The 15897-nt window shown below is 42.1% G+C and overlaps 1 protein-coding gene across 5 annotated transcripts in view; it reads right to left on the bottom strand.

The window, feature by feature from the left end:
* The window catches only part of ptpn11b (protein tyrosine phosphatase non-receptor type 11b), a 133105-nt gene that overhangs the window by 11259 nt on the left and 105949 nt on the right, over positions 1-15897 (bottom strand). For all 5 annotated transcript variants that reach the window (XM_041206346.1, XM_041206345.1, XM_041206344.1 and 2 more), the window contains exons 7-12: positions 15199-15295; positions 14619-14698; positions 9120-9263; positions 5157-5288; positions 4307-4461; positions 1436-1503 (exon numbers count right to left, since the gene is read on the bottom strand). In XM_041206346.1, the coding sequence (XP_041062280.1) occupies positions 1436-1503; positions 4307-4461; positions 5157-5288; positions 9120-9263; positions 14619-14698; positions 15199-15295 (676 nt within the window). The remainder of the gene's footprint in view (positions 1-1435; positions 1504-4306; positions 4462-5156; positions 5289-9119; positions 9264-14618; positions 14699-15198; positions 15296-15897) is intronic.

Genomic DNA, 15897 nt, shown 5'->3' on the forward strand with positions numbered 1-15897 from the left:
ATCCTGCCTCCAGCCTATTAACAGCCAATTGGCCATTAAATGAATGTGGGGCAGTCGTGCTTCCTCTGGGCAGGCTACCCCCCCACCCCCAACCCCTCCAACCCTAATTTTTTAGCTGGGATGTGGGTTGGGTGGTGTCATGGACCATGCTGCCCTGTATAATTCAGCCTAATGAGTCAACTCTGCCCGCATTCACTAACAGTTAGTGTTACAATGCCAGATGCCTAAAAGCAGGTTACTTGCTTTGCACAGATATGCAACATGATTTGGAGGGTGAGAACAGTCAAAAGAAGTGGAAAGGAGGACAAGAATTAAATTCATGTACCCTATATGGACACTAAGTGAAATAGTTCCTGCTCTGCTACACCATACGGAATTCCTCTCCCACCATCTCAAATTCAACTTGAAAACAAAAAAGCACTGATTCTCCATTGGATTAAAGGACAGCTGAGCCAAACAAATCAGATAAATTGCAGACTTGTGTGACGTACATCTATCTCAGTCAATGATAAGTCAAAGCTCAAGTTCAGGAAAAAAAAAAATCCAAAAGGATTTCACTGATGTTTGCTGTGATTGAAAAGCATGCAAGTTTCAAACTTGATAAGCACCAGAACAATGTACTAAGTAAGAACCAGTAGTTATGGATGTACATAATAAGGACCAAATGGAGTTATTTTAACACTTCGCACAAACCGGGTTGGTGAAAGGAGAGCTACTGCCACATTGTTATTGCTAAATGAGGCATGAGCCATTTTGAGATCTTGATGTCATTTAATTTGACCAAGTAATCTGCGCACGACAAACCAGAGTTGACAGTCCAGGCCAAGGGCAGGTGGAGTCAGATATGTGGGGCCAGCAGCTGCCCGAAGTACTTTTCTGGGACGAGGAGGAACCTCCACCATAAAAACGTGACAATATTTTCTTGTCACCTTTTGAGTGACCTCCTTTGGTCCTTTTAACAAACTTCAGCTGTTCAATGCTGGTACAAATAGGACAGAACATCAGTGGTGCATTTTGGGTCCATTTATACCCCAAATTTGCAACTGAGGTTGTATGTACATACGGGAGCCAGGTAGACGTTCCAGGCATCAGTCTAAAGATCCCTACCAGGATGGCAGTGGCTAGACTGCCAGCCCAACAAGGTGTTAAGTGACCTAACAATATCATTAGAGTTACTAATGCCCCCTTTATTTCAGACAGATGTGACTGAAATCCTAACTTAGATTGCCAGAAGAGGAAAGGAAGCGGAGAAGATTAACAGAGTAAAGTCATTGTGGGGGGGGGGGGAGCCCATTCAGAAACATTATGCACAACAATGTGGGAAAATTGTGCATTTTCTTTCATGTATAATAAAGTTGAAACTCTTAACTGGAGTGTAAATTAATCAATACTCTGCTTAAGAATCTCACTTTTATCTTGCTTTAGTGTTTCTTACCTTGCCTGTTAATGTCAGCTACCAACATGTCTATAACAATTATGGTTCCTGTTCTTCCAATCCCAGCACTGAAGGAGGAAAAAATTATTTTAGTAGGAAAGTAAATTAAATGGAGATTAACAGTCTGGCAGTTTTGATTCGAGGTCTAGCACTGAGAATACAAGAGTGGAGAGTGCAGATTGACATAGAGATTGATAATAAACTAAGGCCCCAAAACTCCAGGGATCAAAAGAGGATATTTCTGAATGGTAATGACCAGAGAGAAGGGTGACCTAAGTTCCAACAGGATTCCATCATTTTGGGTCCTGTCTCAAATATGACCAGTGTTAGGGCTGCAAAATTCATTTGCATCAGTAGAGGAGTTCAGAGCTTTGTAAGGAACTCCTCAGCAACAAAATAGTTTGTCAGTCCTCACATATTTGAACTAATGAGGTTTAGCCACATTTTAAATTAAAAGCAAACAAGCAGCACGTTTTTAAAAGGAAAAATTAGTCTAGACATTTCATAGAAAAACAAAGAATCTAGAAAGCCTGCAGGACAGTGATCCTAGGTGTGCCAGGATTGTGCTGGCTGTTTAATTCACCAGGGTATGTAGGGTCAGGGGAAGGAAACCAAACATGAATGTCACTGACAGGCGCTACATAACTTGGGGCCATTCTTGGTACCAGCCTTGTTCCAAGGGGAGGGGGTGGGCTGGACCCATACTCATTAAAAATAAATCTTATATGCTGCCATCTTATTGCTTTATAAAACAAGTTTTTGGAAACAAAAAACTCACCTTTTTACTTTAAAAGAGGAGGTCACCTTCGAGGCCTGTACCTCTATGTAGGCCCACATTCATCCAACGGCAGATCAGTACACCCCTTCCTACTGGGAATCTTGGTCTTTGCATTTGGCCCAAACTGCTCCTACCTGGGGAATAGGTAACTCCAAAGACTGGGAAGTCCCAGGCACCTGCATCAATGGCCTTGTCTGACAGCCCACACAGAAATCAGAGGGAGGTTCCGGGCGAACCTAGCGTAACTGGATCTTGGCCTAATTTCTTTCCTTATGCTGCAGTTCTACTGCAGCTGTAACAGAAATGTGTTGGAGGGGCCGAGGATTTTCACTCCTAATGTATTTGCAATCATTTGCTTGATATTCTTTTAATATCATGGAGAACCTCAAACTGAATATTTTTGCCTGTTAGGTTGCTCTGGTATGATTAATGGGGAGTGCTTTTAAGCATCTTCAAGCAGCTCCACATGAAACAGCAGGAGCAGGACTGCAGATTAAACAGAGGCCTATTTCAGATATGTGGGATCCCAGAAATCCATGTTACAGACCAACTCCAGAGTAAGACTCAAATTAGCCCAAAGTCAGCTTGTACATTTCCTGTGCAGTTGCTCCAGGAGACAGGGACATTCTCTAACAGTGATATCACTAATATCACCTACCAGGGACAGAAAACTGATTAAACAAATATACTCCTCTCTGGAAATGGCTGAGATTTTTAAGTCCCATCCAGAACCCAGCATTTCCCACCTGCAAGGAGGCCGGACTGGAGTCGTGTCGGTGTTCACGCATGCATGATTCACGGAGGTAGCTGGCCATTTAAATCCCCAGCAGCTGCCACAGAAGTGGGATTTTGAAAGAACAGGAGTGAGGAATCCGGAGTGTGCAGATTAGCAGAGGTTAGAGGTGATGGATTCTTATGGATAGCCAGGGTACCCCTTTGGAGAAGTAAGATACGCCTTTGGCTAGGGTTCCAGGACACCTTTAGGAGAGGCAAGGCATCCTTTGGGGTTGTTAAAAGTGAACAAGATTATGCACTTTTTACACACACTCACTGGAACTGTCAAGCTGTAAAAGAGGTGTCCAGCTGTCCAGGAGATGTTAAGGAGCTATCCAGCTGTTAAAGCTATCCAGGAAGTGTTTAACCTGGTAAAACTATCCAGGAAGTGTCAAAGCTGTTAAGGAACTGTCTAAGGATACTAGGTAAGTTGGCAAAGAGTGGGTAAGGGCATAGGATGGCATGAGTTGGCACTAGGTTGGCATGGGGTATGGGTGCAATGGGGCTGGATAGAGGGCTTTAAGATGGCATAACATGTGAGGGACCATGGGGTTGGGTAAAGGGTAAGCTGGCAGAGGGGTGTGGGGGGCCATGGCATGGATCCGGCATAGGGAACGTGTGGGGAGGGGGATGAGGGGTGAGTTCTATAGGGATATTTTTTGTTTTATTATTATTTAAACACAGTGCCGGGCACAGAAGCAGGCCTTGTGTCCAGTCTGCCTCCACGCCTGGCAACCCGTGGATTCATTCTGGAGTCACCTGCCCTGACTCTTGTTTCGGCCTACCTTCCCTGGCCGAAAATCCCACCTGCGGGGCGGGGGACATTTTTAAAAGGTTGCGTTTGCTGAGCCAGGAAATCATCTGACTCTGCGCTCCCAACCCGGGAATGAAAATCTGGGTCTTATTTTCTTCCTTGCACATTTCCTTGTGCAGTCAAGAAAGGTCAGTTAGTTATTTAAAGGTTTTATTTGGCTTTCAAGTGGATAACCAGACATATTAATGCTCCGTAAGTCAGTCAAAACGCAACTGACAGTTTTACAAAACTGCCACAGACAATATTCGATTAGCTCCTCTATTAAAATGTCATTTTAGCACCATCATAAATATAAGTTATCAACAGGATCCAGCCATATTTAAAGGCACATATGACCAGTTCACTCAATAGAATGAAGCATTAATAGAATAATGGTCCAGTTTTTGACCAGTTACAGAATGCTCTATTAACCTTGAAACTCTTAAAGGATATGTTTTGAGGAGGGGCAGCATATGGTAGCCAGTCTACAGTGATCCAAAATCAGATCTGCAAATTATCCAAGTACCTGCAGTGCACTACAATAGGGCCAGTATCTGGAATGCTTTGCTGTGCTCGGTTTACTTGGTCCAGGAAACTCAGTACTCCTCCTGGTTCATTGGGCACCCCGTGGTCTGGCCAGCTGAGATACTGATAGTGCCATATGTGCCTAGGTGGTTCATTCTGTGAAATAAAACAATAAAATGCTTGTCAGCACATTTTCAATTCCCAGGAGAGAGGCAACAGGGGCTGTAACAAAGGTTACACATTTCCAGGCAAGTAATCTTGCACTATTAGCAACAAGAAATATTGAGTCTGTATGTCAATTCAATTTTCTTTAAAAAAAATGCTCAATAAATCTAATTAGGAATGAATAATTATTTTAAACAAATATTGGTTGGGGGATTATCAAATTCTGAGAGTTATTCTTAAATGGATGCTAATTTCTTTTGGTTTTCCTGCAATTCCATAAGTTTCACTTTGTGATCAAATGCATAAGAAAATGCTTCCTTTTCATCCAGCAGTGTACAGTCTAGTTAACCATAATACAGTCTTTTTATTTTATACAGTCTTTTTATTTTATAACTGCAATGAAAATAATAAATATTTTCTTGGTCAAATAATGATCTTTAATCCCTTGTTATTCTGTCTTTTTATTTTGTCTATATTTAAATGTTATTTTCCACCTGAATCTGTTGTTCTTACTCCCCACAAAAGTATAGTTGTATGGGTTACATTGGTAAGCACAAGGCAACTTCATTGGTGGAAATCTGATGTAGATTACAGTATCTGGAGCTCTACTATCAATACCTATCATTCTATATTCTCTCTGAAAATATGCTGCCAATATTCTGCCGAATAATCAAGTGTATAGTTACCCGGGCTGTTTGTACGACCTCCAGTCCTCGCACAGTGTAATCTTGTGCCATGCGTTCTTCCAGATTTCGCACAAAAATTGTGCCATACTGTTTCGATGCTTCTAAATCTGGCCAATAGCGAAAACATTTATTCTGGAAGAAACAGAAAATAATTAAAATTAACGTTTTTGCAGCAGAGGGACATTCTTCTCAGAAGTTTGTTGCCCTGGCTTCTTGAAAAGAATTGGCAGAGTAGGCAAATGCTCATTTCACCTGTGACGAGATCATTAGCCTTGTAAAAGTAAGCATCAGTCATCTGATATATGAAGCAGTACACCGAGACTAGCTAATCTGAGGGATGTCACCTGAACCAGCCAAGAAAGGGCTAATGGCATAGAAATTCAAGGTAATGGTGACTTCACTGGTAGAATCACCAGTCCCAAAATTGCAGGTGGGATTGCAGGAGATGACAAAGCTTCAAGGCTATATCCTGGGTGACACTTAGACGTTGAAAGAAGGGGTGGAATTTAATGCCCCCCAGGTGGCTAGTTTGGAGGCAGGGTGCATTTATTCAGGCATGAGAGTGGGAGGTGGGGACCTCACCTCCTTCCCGTCTCTGCTCAATTAAGTCGGGGGCAGGAAGGCTTGTGGATGACCTTCCTGCCCAGGCGTTAATTGAGGCCCTTAAATGAACATTAATTGCCTGCTTAAGGGCCTCATCCTAGGGGTGGGGGATCCCTCATTCAAAAGGCACAGTGCCTGATCGAGAGGCCCAGGATCAGGAGGGTGTGCCTGCTGAAAACCACCCCCATGTCTTTTCTTCTGACTCCCCCCCCCCCCTGCCCCCAAGATCTCCTCCTCGCAACACCAATCCAGCTTCACTCACATGTGGTCTGTGACCCTCACTGATCATAGACCTCTGGTGGGTGCATTACTAGCAGCTGCCCACTGCTCCCAAGCAATGGGGAGCTGCCGGCTTCTGTTTGGTTGGCAGCTCTCAAGTTGCGGGACTCTGTCCCCGGGGCCCTAAATCCTGGGGAAGGCCTAACGCTGGCCAGTTAAGTGCCTGATGGGCAAATAATTCCAGTGGCCTCCTCCAAAGGAAGTGCTTCGGAGGGCCTGCTGATTCTCCAGCCAGCGGGCAAGGCCATCGCCAACATTAAATTATGGCTAAGATTCCATTATTCATGCCAAAAAACCTTTTTATTCAAAATTCCTTCTAAAAAAAAAGTTGCAGCGCCAAGTAATTTGTAAGTAAAGTTCCACGTTACTGTCCTATTTACACTGCTTAATTCAAAATATTTCTTCATGCATACTTTTAGTGAAATAATGCTTTGAATTATCAGTAGACTGTAAACCTCTTTCAATTGTCAGAGGTGAAAAAGAACAGAACAATGCAAACATTGAGTACAAAATTTAGGAAAAATGCACCAAACTAAACAAAAGCAACTTAAAATCTCAAAAAAAAAATTACTCAATTATAAACAAATGGATTAAAACTTTAAGTGTTTTAATTCAAACCTCCAGTGATGATATTGCATTTCCGGGGCAAGCTACACAAAATGGACAGCAGGGAGGGCCCTGTTATCATTGATATAATTTTCAAACCCTTAATGAAGCTCAAGCACATCAGCAGAGTGAGAACTCCGGAGTGAAAATATAGTCCAGCCATGTACAAAAAAACAGGAAGCACATTTCTAGTGCAGTCTGACTCCTGGGATTCTGGCACCCTACAACTGGCAACGCATTTGCATGATTCGTGCATCTCCTTACAAAATGTACCCACATATATTTATTTCAACATAGGAAGATGTTTCTGTTGGAAACCAAACTTATGAAACATTAAAGTATATTTGACCTATTTAGCAAAAGCACATCAAGGAATGTTCCTCAGATGTATCTCTTCAATTCTTTGCAATTATTCATGATCTCTGAATGTCAGTACTTAGTAGACAGCAAGCTTTATAGGGATCCCCTAGGGCATCAACAGAACATGACCACTTGAATGTATGCAAAGAAATATTTTTGGAATAGACAAACTTTCCTCACCCTTCAAGCCAACAATATTTCTCAGGACATTAAATTACAAATTTTGTTTGATAGCCTTTCTGTGAAGCACCTTGGGATGATTTACTATGTCAAAGGTGCTACATATGTGCAAATAATTGTTCTTGTAAATAATTTGGTGGAAGAATGCTTGGGTGCATAAGTGGATCCAGTGGGAGCAAGTTCAGCTCAGCTAAATTGTGCAAATGCCTGAAAATGGCAAAGTTTAAAAAAAATGTTACCATTGGCCCCTTGCAATGGGGTCCTGGAGTGACAAAGTGTATGGGGTCTGGCAGTGGGAGGAAAGTGGGGACAGAGGAGGGCGACTTGGGTATCTTCCCAACCCCTGATGGCAGTCTTGCCCTGGAGTTAGCAGAAGCACGGAGCAGGTGTGAAATTTAAGATAACACACTGCCAGCTTCGTACAAATGAGATGGCCACCTTGAAGTGACTTGCTCTGCATGTTTTCTGGAGTTAGCACATGACAGCAACGGCAGGTTAAAGAACCTTTTTTAGCCCTCACCACTACTGTTAACAATCCCTTTGTCCTTCAGTTCATGACATCTTTGTCAATCTCCCCTCTGTCCCCACCTATCGCTGGCCTTCTATCCAGCTTCCCCAGCTCCACCCCCTGCCTTAAACAGTATAAAATTTAATCACACTTCCACTTCTCTTCAGCTCTGAAGAAGGGTCACAAGGACTCTAAACTTTAACTCTGTTTCTCCACAGATGCTGCTAGGCCTGCTGAGTTTTTCCAGCATTTTCTGTTCTTGTTGCAGCATGCTTTAAACAGTCTATGTTTTTCTGCGGTTTTGCTAAACATACTCATACGTATCTAACACACTCTGGATTTCTTTTGCTTTTTATTCCCTGCCGATGAGAGGGAAGGAGGCGACAAAACTGATTTTGCTCTGATACAGTTTTAGTAGAGCTGCTCCAATGGAAATTGAAACATGCGAGCTTGACAGTTAGCAGGATATTTAAATCTTGAGGGCCTCACAGCCAAGCCTGACTCTATCCTCAGGTGTGGTCTCAACCTGTGTGCTTTCCACAGAGGTCACATTCACTTATTTTCTTAACTTCTGAAGCTGCAGTATAGCCATTGATCCTTCTGCTAAAATTTTCAATTAAACAAAATCTTACGGGGCAGAATTTTGCCCTTGGTGGGGGTGCTCAGGAAGCCGACTGCCGCCCGCGATCAGCACCCCACTGCGATTTTACGCTGGCAGGCCGATTAAGGCCCACCCAACGTGGAACGCAAGAGGCAGCGCTGCCTGCGTGGGCAGGGAGAGGAGGGCGAGCGGGCCTCCCACAAACTTTGCGTATGCGTGCAAAAGAGAGCTTCAATCTAACGTACTCTTTGGGTTTCTTTTGCTTTTTGAAGCGCCATTTAAAAAGAACGATGAAGAAAGTAAAAATGGAATAAAACATGTCCCCTCATGTGACTCTGTCACATGAGCAGGGTCATCTTTTTTAATTCAAGTGTGAAATTTTTATTTATTTTTTTTTTATTTGCTTTAGGAAAACCTCATCCCACCTGTGGATGAGGTTTCCTAAAAAGTGCAAAGGCCGCTTGGCCTTTTCGCCTGCCCGCCAACCGTAACGTTGGACGGGCAGTGTAAATTTGAAATTAATTACCTTTTTAATGGCCTTAATAGGCCTTTTAATTGTCGGCGGGTGTGCTGCTGACTCCAGCACGTGCACGCCGAACAAAATATCACGGGGCTACGCAGTGACGTTGGGACATTCGCCTACATCTTTGCGCGTCTTTTTACGCTTGGCTGGGTCAGGCACAATATTCTGCCCATAAATTCCAAATGAATGGTAATTCTAGGCAATCCATTTTTTCAAGGGTTTTTTTTCATAAAAATTATAAGCTTATTTTTGGCTGTACCAAATACAATAAATATTTTATCCGTGAATAAAGAGTTTACTCACCCTTCCTCTTTCAACTTCTTTGGTTGTCATGACAATGACGTGTGTATTTTCCTGATAAATCATTTTCCAAAAATCATTGATTGTATTCTGAAGACAGCCTTGTGTTGCAATGTAGTTTTTGGAATCATCTCCAATTTTTCCATTCTTAGGTTTCATGTGGAATAAAGAAAATCGTTGTTCCAATGCTTTCAAGTTTAAATGAGAAATTTTATTGATTGTCACCAAGGCTAATACATGCAAGAGGGATTTATCAAACTAACAATTTGGTCATGCCTTGTAAAAAAAAAAATATTAATTGGTTGACATAATTCTTTACCATTCTGACAAAATTACTTTTACACTGGAGACAATAGTCAGATTGTATGCTTACAATTAAGTGAGCAAAATTTCATCATCTGCTTAAAATTCCAAAAACATCTGCAACAATTTTTTCAAAACTGTGCGGTGATTTTGTTTAACATGATGTCTGACATTTCTCGTATTAAAAAAAAAGGTTTTTTTCCATCTGAAAGAATAAGATCAACAGGGGACCAACTGGGTAAGCAATTTCTCAGACCACATTTACCCTGAAACGGAAGCTTGGAGGTACCGAGGGGGAGGGGAATTATTGCTCTGCGCCAACCATTTCTTTCAGATGTAACAGCTGAAGTTGGGAACTTTGCATATGAATAATTATGGAGCAATATCAGGGGAAAATTAGGAAATTTTGGGGCTCTGGGCAGCAAGAACATTCAGGCCTCTTCCACACCCCATGCAACAACTGCCCACACGACACCTCACCCCCACCCAATTCATATGCGTGGTAAAATGCATGACAAAATAACCTTTTAGGTTGTTAACATATTTCACCAATAATAAAGCAAACCATATCACAACGTACTATGTTTAAATGATACTGCTTCATTTTGTCACACACATAAAAGGACTGTACATTTTGTAAGCTTAGCACCAGGTTTAATAACAGGTTCTGTTACATCACAGCAGTTACCTACTATCACCATAATATTAAGGATACAAACGCCAAGCCATTAAGTATTTTGACTGCAGTATTTTCTCTAAGAATAATCCAACATATATCTGCCACATTCAGCATCACATCAAAATAACTGAACTTCCCTGTCGTTCGGTATTTATTTTAATTCCTTAATTTACTATGAAAATATGTTTTGGAAGAAGAAACAGCAGGAATTAATTGTGAAGCATTTATTTACTGTTAGACTGGAATCCATGGGGAAGACAGAAATTCTTGTAATTACTATGAATATTACTATGATATTAAGATTAAGATTAATATCTATGCTAAAATGCTGAAACTGCAGTTATAAATAACACCAGTTGGACTGATATAGAAATAAAGCCGAACCTATTGCTAACCGAGTACTTAGACTATCATGACAGTAATTTTCTGAGTGTTGACTGTCCTGTACCTCAGCCTTTGAGTTATGAAACTGGTGGTGTGAAAGGTTTGGTGGCAGAATCAGTCATGCCTTGTGGGTGAGGTTCCAAGAACTGGCCAGCCATTGCAAACAGGCAAAGAAAGTCTACAGGTGTGCACAAACCACAGGTGGAATGTGTGCACTGCAAACTCTACTTCCCTATTTTCTCCCAGCTTGCTCAAAACAGGAGATTAATCATCCATTCTTGGAGACTCCAGGATGTACTGGAGACTAGCCCCATGTGAATAACGCTCTAACTTCCTGTCCCTGTGGGAAAACAACTGAGTTGAGTTTTACCAGCTGCTCCATATTGGCATAGGATGCCTGGGTACAGACCCAATGTGCGCATTGATTTGCCTTGAGTAGTATATTAGCACAGTAAACAGCTACACCACTGGTTTCCTTTGTTTTGGCACACATCCAAAATAGGCTATTGGATCAATTACAGTTATCTGCAATTGTACACGTTAAGGTTAATTAGGAATACCCAAATATCCTCCATGGGGAGGAACTGAGTTTGCTTGAACTTCATGGTAACAATATTCCATCCAATCCTCTGTAAATAACAGGGGACAGGCAGCCTTTGGATAACATAATGAGTGCTAAATTGGATAGTCCTGAAAACAGGGGAGGGGATCATTATAAGTGATTAATCTGCACCAGTTTATTGCAATGCAAGCAGCACACCAACTTTGTTCTGCCTGCCCATTTCAATGATTTCAGCATCCAGCCAGTGCTAACCATTCCATTAATTTCCAGGACACATCAGCAGGGGCCCAATATCATGGGCAGCGAGCATCACTTTAAAGCTTATCAGCACTGCTTAAAGGGGTGGCTGGGGCAGGTGCTGGCAGTCATACAGGAAGTGAATCTGACCTGGGAAACTTTGAAGAATGGCGAAACATGGGACTACAAGTTTTTAGAGGTTGCACTGGACACCTTAGTGGAGGAGGTGGATGGGACAGGAGATGGGGACCAGAAGACTCTTCAGACACGTGCAAAAGATAGTGGGAACAAATAGCTCTGGGGGTCAATGTCACAAGTCAAGCTCAAGGACCTTGATGTAGTATTTTGAGTAGTTTAATGACCTCACAACTGGACAAGATCGGTGAACTGTCACATCATAGTGATTGTGATACTCACCTCAGACGCTAAGATAAAAGCAAAATACTGCAGATGCTGGAAATCTGAAACAAAAACACAAAATGCTGGAATAACTTAGCAGGTCTAACAGCATCGGTGGAGAGAAAGACAGAGTTAATGTTTCAAGTCTGTATGACTCTTCTTCAGAGCTAAAGAGAAGTAAAAATGTTATGAAATTTACGTTGTTTAAGGGGAGGTAGAGCAGGTGAAAATGGATAGAAGGTCAGTGGAGGCAAAGGAGAGATGTCATGAACAAAAGGACAAAGGGGTGTTAATGGTAGTGGTACTGGCTAAAGGAGGTGCTGATAGTGGCATTAAGGATAGAAAGCAGAATGTGATAATGTCCGGACAAGGGTAAACGCTCTGGAAAGAACAACATGAACAAATTACAGATGGCCCTAGCGGGGATAGGGTGGGGGGAGGGGCGGTGATAGGGAAAAAAGATCGAAAATAGGATAAAAAAATGAGGATAAAACATTGAATAAAAATGAAAATAAATAAAAATGAAAATGCGGATAAAAAAAATTAAGTTAAAAATGAATATTGAAAAAAGGGGATAAAAAAAGCGGTGAGGATGGAGATGAGAGTTCGTGGTCTGAAGTTGCTGAACTTAGTGTTAAGTCCAAAGGCTGTAAAAGTGCCTAATCAGAAGATGAGGTGCTGTTTCTCCAGTTTGTGCTGGGCTTCATTGGAACACTGCAGCAGGACAAGGACAGACATGTGGGCATGAGAACAAGGTGGTGTGTTGAAGTGACAAGTGACAGGTCTGGGTCATGCGTGCGGACAGACCAAAGGTGTTCCGCAAAGCAGTCACCCAGTCTGCATTTGGTCTCCCCAATGTAGAGGAGACCACATTGGGAGCAGCGAATGCAGTAGACCAAATTGAAGGAGATGCAAGTGAAGTACTGCTTCACCTGAAAGGAGTGTTTGGGCCCTTGGAGAGTGAGGAGGGAGAAGGTAAAGGGGCAGGTATTGCACCTTCCCACGCAATCGCAGAAGGTGCCGTGGGAGGGGGATGAGGTGTTGGGGTGAGGGAGGAGTAGACCACTTTAGAGGGAACGGTCCCTATGGAATGCTGACAGGGTGGGGTGAAGGGAACATGTGTTTGGTGGTGGCATCATGCAGGAGCTGGCAGAAATGGCAGAGGATGATCCTTTGAATGCAGAAACTGGTGGGGTGAAAAGTGAGGACAAGGGAGACCCTATCATGGTTCTGGGAGGGAGAGAAAGGTGTGTGGGCAGAGGCACGGGAGATGGGTCCAACATGGTTGAGGGCCCTGTCAACCACCGTGGGTTAAGGAAGAAGGGAGACATGTCAGAAGCGCCGTTTTGGCAAGTGGCATCATTGGAACAGATGCATCAGAGGCGAAGGAACTGAGAGAATGGGATGGGGTCCTTACAGGAAACGGTGTGAGGAGCTGTAGTTGAGGTAGCTGTGGGAGTTGGTGGGCTTGTAATGAATATTGGAGGACAGCCTAACACTAGAAATTGAGACAGAGTACAAGGAAGGGAAGGGAAGTGTCAGAGATGGACCATGCGAAGGTGATGGAGGGGTGGAAATTGGAAGCAAAATTGATACATTTTTTCCAGGTCCAGACGAGAGCATGAAGCAGCACCGAAACAGTCATCGATGTACCGAAAATAGAGTTGTGGGAGGGGGTCTGAGTAGGACTGGAACAAGGAAAATTCCACATACCCCATTAAGGGGCAGGCATAACTGGGGCCCATAAGGGTACCTGTAGCCACACCCCTTTGTACTTTTGTTCATGACATCTCTCCTTTGCCTCCAACTATCGCTGGTCTTCAATCCAGTTTCACCTGCTCCATCCCCCTTAAACAGCATAAATTTCATCACATTCTTACTTCTCTTTAGCTCTGAAAAAGTCATACGGACTTGAAAAGTTAACTCTGTCTTTCCCTCCACAGATGCTGTTAGACCTGCTGAGTTTTCCCAGCATTTTCTGTTTTTGTCTCACCTCAGACACTGTTCAATTCACCATATCCCCATCATTCACTGATCAGCGATATATATAAATCAGGGTTCATACCTGATCATTATGCCATTATGAATGCTTGGCTGAATTTCAACGGCCACAATTATCTCAGCAGCGTGTTCTGAATTCAATTGACAGTTTAAAGAGACTTTTAAAGGATTAGCTGTCTTTGATGTGGGGTCTGACTACAAGTTTGTTCATATAAAAGAGATTAACCACTTGAGGAAATGCTTTTTATGAATGGCAAGTTTTTTTTCCACTATCAAGTGTACATGAGTGAGAGCTGTATATGATTGTTAGAAGTTTTTTTTCATCTCCAAATGGGTTCTGAGGTCAGCCCTTGGTGGATACTGAGTGAGTGACTATGGAGGTAGCATGGAAGATATGAGGAGCCATGAAGGTGGGTAATGAAAGGTGAGGGCTACAGGGCCTAACAGCTGCTAAAACAATTGGGAGAAATTCCCAGAGAACTGAGACAGGCCTTCTAACCAATTTGCCTCGGCATTTTTCCACCCCTGTGGTTGCTTACATTTTGTTTCTGGGGTCAGCAGCCTAATTGTATCCTGCAGCCGTCTCCCCACCACCATCATTTCCGTACCCCCAACCCAAGAGTGAAAATCCTGTGTTTCAGGGTACTCTTTAGAGAGGCGGAGAATGCTCTAACTCAAGCTACTGGCCTCAGGTAGCCAAAATCTGGCTCTTAGTTGCCAGAGCAAGGATATTATTTTTCCAGCCCATCAAATACCTTAACCATCACAAGCGCAGTGGAATAGGCCAAATATCCATGGGACTGAATTTCTAGATTCCATACTGCTTTTTTTGATGTTGAACAAAATACATAAGACAAGATATAACCAGCCATCAGGTTAAAATTAGAATTGAGAATTAAGTCACTGCAAACCATCATGAAGGAGAACAGATACTTACTGTGATATTATTGGCATTTATATAATCTGATCCCAATATTGTTTCATCCACTTCCTTCAGTGTCACTCTGGTATTATCAACTACAGCAAAAAATAAATAATTAACACAATTAGCATAAAGTCCTTGAACCTATACCCGCAATATCTTTTTATAAGGTTACAGGTCTATGATGGCAAACTTGCATTCTGTGAATTAGTACAAGTTTGTTAGACATCAAAGAACTGTGCTGAGATGGGCACAACTAAACTCATACAAGATCACAGGAAACAGTTCATTGTAACTGTGCCCCCTGCAACATTTCACTGCAATTGGTATTGGCAGTGTAAGAAAATTTGGAAATATAAATTCTAACTCTACTTTAACTGTCGTCATCTGTATAAAATGGTGAAAAAAACAACTCCGCTATGGTCATCCATGAATGGAAGCATAGCATCAATTTATAACAGCATGCTTTCTGTCACAGGTTTGATGAACATGCCCATTTTCTCATTGAATAGAGTTTTAATTTTGAAGACTTGCCTTCCCATGGATCAGAGAGAATGAGAATGCTGACACAAACCGGGAAGTAAAGTCCACTTACATGGTAAAATATTTTTGTATCTGTTCTTGCTTTTGTTTTCTATTCTCTGTCCCTCTTTTCTGCTGTATAGTAGTTTATATTCTTGTTGCTGAAGAAGCTGTTGAAGAAAATTGCAAAAGATGCATATGATGTGCTTGAAGGAATTTCTCACAATTAAATCCAGTTAGCTGGACCTTCCTTTGATGGGATGAATTGATTTGGAGAATATTTATTACGTTGCACAGAACTTTGGTTACTTTTTGATCTGTGATATGTAGATGACCTTTAATTACAATCAAATAATCATGTAGACTGGTGTGCGCTTCTTGATTTTGTGTGACGGTGAAATGAGTCTCATTCCCCTTTGCTCTTCCTACTCTGACGTTCTGGCAGGGTCAAACTACTGTTGTGGGCAAGAATACCTGAAGTACCTGAATTCAAGAAAACAAGAAATCCAGATACTACAGTGTTTTATTTTTAAAAGGTATTACAGCCTATTGAAAAAGATATTGCAATGCAATTTTTGTATAAAATCTAATCAAGAGGTAAAGACAAGTTTGGCAAAATGGCTGATTTATAACATTTTTATATTTGCCACTACAGCAGTTCAGGTCAAGGAAGCATGATGCCTTTACATTTCAATGTGCATACATTGCTAAAAATTTAGACACACCTTGTTGCAGATCTACAACCTTGCTGTCAGGTTAAGGGAATTGGTTT

The sequence above is a fragment of the Carcharodon carcharias genome, chromosome 15 (genome assembly GCF_017639515.1).
Source record: "Carcharodon carcharias isolate sCarCar2 chromosome 15, sCarCar2.pri, whole genome shotgun sequence".
NCBI lineage: Eukaryota > Metazoa > Chordata > Chondrichthyes > Lamniformes > Lamnidae > Carcharodon > Carcharodon carcharias.